The sequence below is a fragment of the Trematomus bernacchii genome, unplaced genomic scaffold (genome assembly GCF_902827165.1).
Source record: "Trematomus bernacchii unplaced genomic scaffold, fTreBer1.1, whole genome shotgun sequence".
NCBI lineage: Eukaryota > Metazoa > Chordata > Actinopteri > Perciformes > Nototheniidae > Trematomus > Trematomus bernacchii.
In genome coordinates, this window is record NW_022987708.1 from 5,084,522 (window position 1) to 5,090,347 (window position 5,826).

Consider the following 5,826-nt stretch of genomic DNA (forward strand, 5'->3'; position numbering starts at 1 on the left):
AATGAACCAGGAAGATGTACAAATACAATTTACACATCTGAGAAATGTTATATGGTAAATGCCATAATAAACTTTGGAAGAAACAAGTTAAATGTCAAAAACTAAAATAGGTCAGCATCATCCTAGGGGAGAAAACATTTACATATATCTAAATTGTATATCCATCTCTCTGTTTGAGTGATAATAATACAATGTTTGATAATAATACAATGTTTGATAATAATACAATGTTTGAGTGATAATAATACAATGACGATGAGTTTTTTGTCTCAGATGAAAAATAACCTCAGGGCCCAGGACGACAACGTCAAACTGGTCTGGAGGAAGCAGCCGGATGGACAAGTCCTCCAGAAGGAGAAGAAGAAGAAGAAGAGGGATGAACTTTAAAGCTGAATTGCTGTGTCGGCTTTTAAGATAAGATAAACATATTTCATGCTTTTCCTTGTTATATATGGTCTTGACGTTAAAATCTTTGGGCTTTTCACTGTTGAATTTATCTGTTTGGCCTGTGGAAAAAATAACAACTGGTCTTTTCTGCTATATTCTGACATATGAGATAAAATATGATTAAAAGAAAATGTAAACTAATATAAGATACATATAAAATATATTTTTCTGATTCTCCAAATCTACAAAACACATTTGGACCGGATAAGCGTACTCCCAGGCCCCCTCCAGGATCCTTGCGAGAGTAAAAAGCTGATCCGTCGTTCCACGGCCAGGACGGAATCCGCATTGTTCCTCCTCAATCTGAGGTTTGAGTATCGGCCGGACCCTCCTTCCAAGTACCTTAGAGCAGCGGTTTTCAAAGTGTGAGGTGCGCCTCCCTGGGGGGGCGCCAGAGAGCTTCAGGGGAGGCGCAGCGTGAGATAAAAAAATAACGAGAAAAAGACGAATAAAGTGTCACTTGCACACCTTTGGCTGTCTGTGGACATGAAATGTCACGCGTAATAATGTACGGACAGGACATGATGAGTTATGCCGATATGTTATTAAAGCACCACCACCAGTTATATGCATATTTACCCGAGTTAAGGCTTGAGAGATTTCTGGATTGCCAGGACAGAACTGATGTCGGGGCGGATGTAGGAGGTGAAGGCAGCGGAGGACCACCGCCCGAGTTGTTGCAGGGATGAGGATGATATGCCTTGATTAGCCGCAGAAGTAGCTGCGCCTATTCTAAAAGAGTGCCCCGAATATAATTGGGGTGATAATCCACATTTGATGACTACTTGTTTTAAGTAGTATTTGAACCGAGATTGTGACAGGGGAAGATTCCCTGAAGTGAGAAATAATGGTGAGAGGGGACTAGAGGAAGATCTGAAGCGCAGGTAATTGATCATAGATTTGTGGGGGCAAAACGGGGAATCGATGCGAGCCGCAATGACGGAGCAAGCGCCTCCGCACTTGGAGTGCTTAAGGCTTAGGCTGTAGTGACTCGCATAAAAAGACAGATCGGAAAAACAGATGTCTCGATGGGGGTCGAACGAGAGGGAAGCTGTGGAGAATTCGCCGGGCCTAAGGAAAGCGTAAAACGCTAAAAGAAATAGAGCATCGAGTAGTGCGTCTATATAAGGAGAAAATATTCCTTCTCTGAGTTTGGAAAGCATAAGGCGCATAATGGAGAGGGTAATAGGTAATCTGCGGTCTGAGACAGGAGGGGAAGCTTTAGTAAGTCCTTTGAGAATGAGCCTGGTTAGAAAATAAACTAGGAAAACTGGGATCATAGCATCGGACGTTGAACTGGCTACCAAACCCCGAATGTATTGGGGTTTAAGGTGACGGTCGGTGAAGCAGTAGCTCATGAAGGCGCACACAGTGTGGATGAGAACGGGTTTGAGGGGGATGCATAACGAAAAGCAAAACATGGCGAAGGTTCTCCAGGCGAAATCATACGTTTTGAGAGTGGAAGCAGCTAAGCCCTTCCTCATGAGAAACCTGGCGGACTCGAGGTGCCTAACTAAGGGGCTTGTGTTTAGAAGAGGGAAAGGAGATGAAGAGGGGGAATCCCGACAGGTTGCAGCCTGGCTTCTGGGCAGAGGTTCCGGAATGTCTGAAAGTGAAAGCGAGAGAGGGAGTCAGCGATTACGTTGAGGTGGCCGGGAACATGACGGGCTGAGATAATGAAGTTGTGGGTGATGGAAGACCACGTGACGCTTCTCATGAATGGCATAATGTCCGGGCAGGGAGAGCGCGCTTTATTAATGATCCCGACCACTGCTTGGTTATCGCATAACACTGAAATGCGTTTCCGGAGCCAGAGGTGGCCCCACACATAGCAAGCTACTGCAATTGGGTAGATCTCGTGCAGGGCAGAGGATGTGGCATGATTAGGGAAGGAGAGGGACCAGGGACCTGCGAACCACTCTCCCTGAAAGAAACCCCCAAAACCAGCGGATGGGGCGGCATCCGTGAAGAGCCTCATTGAGTCTGAGGAGTGCACTATGTCATTGTAGAAGAAAGTGACACCGTTCCATTGGTCGAGCAGGAGGGACCAGAAGCGTAGGTCTGAGCGGCATCCTTCATCTAAGGGAACATGATCGTGAAGGTTTTTTACAGCTGATGCTGCGTCCAGGAGGCGGGAGATGAATGAGCGTCCCTGTGGGATGACGCGCATGGCGAAATTGAGGTGCCCGAGGAGGGAGAGCAGCTGCTGTTTAGTGATGATGTGTTGCGCACAGTAGGACTTCGTGATGTCGCGTATGCGCTGCAGTTTGTCATTGGGGAGAGACGCTTTCATCTCTATGGAGTTGAGAGTGATGCCCAGAAACTCCAAACTTGTGTCGGGGCCTATGGTTTTCTCCGTGGATAGGGGGACGCCTAGCTCTTGGAAACAGTGTTTCAGTTTAAGCAGGGAAGCGCCTGAGTTGTCCCATGGGGGATCTATGAGGAGAAAATCATCCAGCAGGTGAACAACGGATGGGATTCTGACAACGTTCAGCAGGATCCAACAAAGAGCCTCGGAGAAGGAATTGAAGATGCATGGGCTACTTCTGCACCCGAAAGTGAGGCGGACGGCGAAGTAGAGCTTGGACTCCCACCTGATGCCGAACATGTTCCACTGGGACGGATGAATGGGAATGATTTTGAAAGCATCGGTGATGTCTGCTTTGGAGAGCCAGGCTCCTTGGCCGGCGAATTTAATTAACTTAATAGCGTTGTCGACCGAGGCGTAGTGAAGGGAGAATGGCTGATGGGATGAGGCTATTGACGCTGGAAAAGGGGCCTGAGCGTGGTGCAGACAGATCATAAATGATCCTTTTTTTCTCTGAGTATTTGCGAGTGGCTACTCCTATTGGGCTGGTGCAACACTGAGAATGGAGATGAGTGAAAAGGACCGATGATATACCCTTTGCTGAGTTCTTTCTCTATGAGCTGAGAAACAACTGCGGGTTCTTTGAGGGCAGACTGCAGGTTTTTTGCAACGAAGGTCACTGTGGGGGAAGAGAGGACCCCTACCCTGAAGCCTTGGGAAAGCCCTGAGAGGAGATAGTCAACGAACATGGGATCTGGGTGAGTAGATAGGACGGCTGCTAAGTGTGTTATGTTAATTGGAGTGGAGGGGTGAATGTTCAGAAGATTTTCCCGCCAGGAGGTTTCTGAAGCAGGGCAGGGATCTTGGGACGGCCGCCGCGCCTGGGGCACACAGACCTCGGGTGCGAGTCCTTGCAGAAACTGCAGATGTGGAGAAAAGAACAGGCTGAGTAAGTGCAGACATTCTCATTGAAATTATTGCAGATCTGCATCTCACGCCAGCGCTGCACCTGACGGCCTTGTCTGTCATTTGGGGCTTGAAACGCAGAAGGGGCTTTGAAGGCAGAGAGAGGCACTGAAGGGCAGAAAGGGGAGAGGTGGCCCGGGGTCCCGCAGCTGTTGCACGAGATGACTTGGTGGCCGCCTGTAGTCATCACGAGCAGCTCGGTGTCCAGCATGGACCAGTCCAGACGGATGTTTGAGTGAGCTATGTGGAGGGCGGCTTTGCTTGAAAAGCTCTTGTGATAAGCGTAGAACACACTTTTCCCGTATTTGAGATTAAGATCGCCGATCAGACCCAGATAAGCGTCTAGTTCTTGCCTCCTTCCCGGGTAGACTGAACATATTACTTCACGATATATGCCGAATGCAACCAGGAACTGGCCTATGGAAAGGTCTCTGTTGAGACGGGGGTCTGATGATTTGAACACTGCTGTGATGTTTCCCCCGGTGGCGATGGATTTGTCACACTCGGGGAAAGGTAGGATAAGGCTGACCAGGTTAATATCCTGCCCTTGAAGTATTTTTGCCCTGAGCCGGGGGGAAATATTAGCAGCTTGGGGGATGTAAGGCCTACCTGAAGGAGGGGGTGGGATGGCAGAAGCCAGAGAATGAGGGGAGACATCTGTGTGTGGGACTGAAAGGGCCTGACCCGGCGTGAGCACTGGCTGCGCCATGGCAGAAAGTACGGCCCTGGTGGTTGCTGAAGTGGAGGCTTCGGCTGAAACCCTTTCCAGGGACTGGAGGCGAGTGTCGATTCTCTGCATGGAATCGGCCAGGGATTGCAGGGTGTTGGCCAAGCTGTTATCCATGTATGGCTGGTTGAAAGTGCTTACGGGCTGGTCAGCGATGGGGCGAGGCTGGGAAGGAGTTGTCTTCTTTGAGGGAGGAGCTGCTGGAGGGCTCGACTTTCTTGTTCTTTTACCCCCGCGCCCGCGTCCGCGCCCGCGCCCTGGTCTGTCAGAGAGGCCGGCTGGAGCTGCTGGCATGGGCTGGGGAGCGACGAGTGGGACTTGGTCCGAGAGCTCACGAAGCTGGGAGAGAGGGAGACCTGGTGCTGGTACGATGCCCTGCTGCTGAAGTTGAGAGGTGAGGAGCTCTGCCTCTGCTGTCCGTGAAGCTGCGCCGCTGCGGGCAAGCAAGCAAATGCTCGTGCGCCGGTAACTTGAGGAAGTCGAAGCTGTGTCAGCCAGCATGTCGGGGCCAGGATCGGGATCCTCCTGAAAGGGATCGTTCTCGGAGAAGTCCGAACTGGACATGTTGAGTTTTACTTTTTAGAAGCGTTTTTTACTTAGAAGGTTGTTGCGACTACCAACTACGTAGAGTCACCTGAAATGACAGCTGTCAGAGGGGGAAGAGCAGACTTAAAAGGTTTGACAGAACGCTATGATAGGCTCTTGGGAATAGAGCGAGTGATTGGTTAAACTGAAGAGTGACGCCCCCGGTCACTTATTGAGAGGAGAGAGAGTAGTAACATGGGAATAGAGATACGTGAATGAGTAAAGACGGTCTTCCTGGTTGAACTTGCGCTGAGCTTCATTTGTCCAATATGGCGGACCATCTCGCACAGGGCAGGTGGACGGATCGGGTAGTGACAAGCACAACCACGGCGGAATATTACTGCCAAAAGTCACGTGAGTGAGTCACGTGACTTTTGGCAGTAATATTCCGCCGTGAGAAGAAAAAGTTTTGTACCTGTAAAAAAAAAGTGTTGTAGTTGTAAAAACAAGATTTGTACTTGTAAAAAGAAGTGTTGTAGTTGTAAAAAAAATGTGTGTACTTGTAAAACCTATGCTGAATTTGTCTCTGAAACATGATTTATTAGAAAAATGGTATGTGTTTATTTGATAGATACGTTTTTTCTTTGCAAAACTAAATGCATTAGTTTGTAGATGGTGTTTTGTATTTGCAAACCACATTGTGTTTGTTAGTGAATCATGAGGCATTAGTAAAACCTGTTTAGTTTGTTTGTGGAGTTATGGCAGGAAATTAGCTCCATAGATCAGGGGTGCCCAACCTTTTTTGAACCGAGAGCTACTTTTAAAGTGGCCAGTCTGCCGAGATCTACCAGTC

The 5,826-nt window shown here is 48.7% G+C and overlaps 1 protein-coding gene across 1 annotated transcript; it reads right to left on the reverse strand.

The window, feature by feature from the left end:
• Window positions 1-1,935: 1,935 nt before the first annotated feature.
• On the reverse strand, window positions 1,936-5,012 carry LOC117490954. The gene is given in 4 exon segments (XM_034140738.1): window positions 1,936-3,191; window positions 3,193-3,311; window positions 3,460-3,675; window positions 3,765-5,012. Coding segments are annotated over 4 exon segments (2,799 nt in total). The 3' UTR covers window positions 1,936-1,975.
• Window positions 5,013-5,826: the final 814 nt, after the last annotated feature.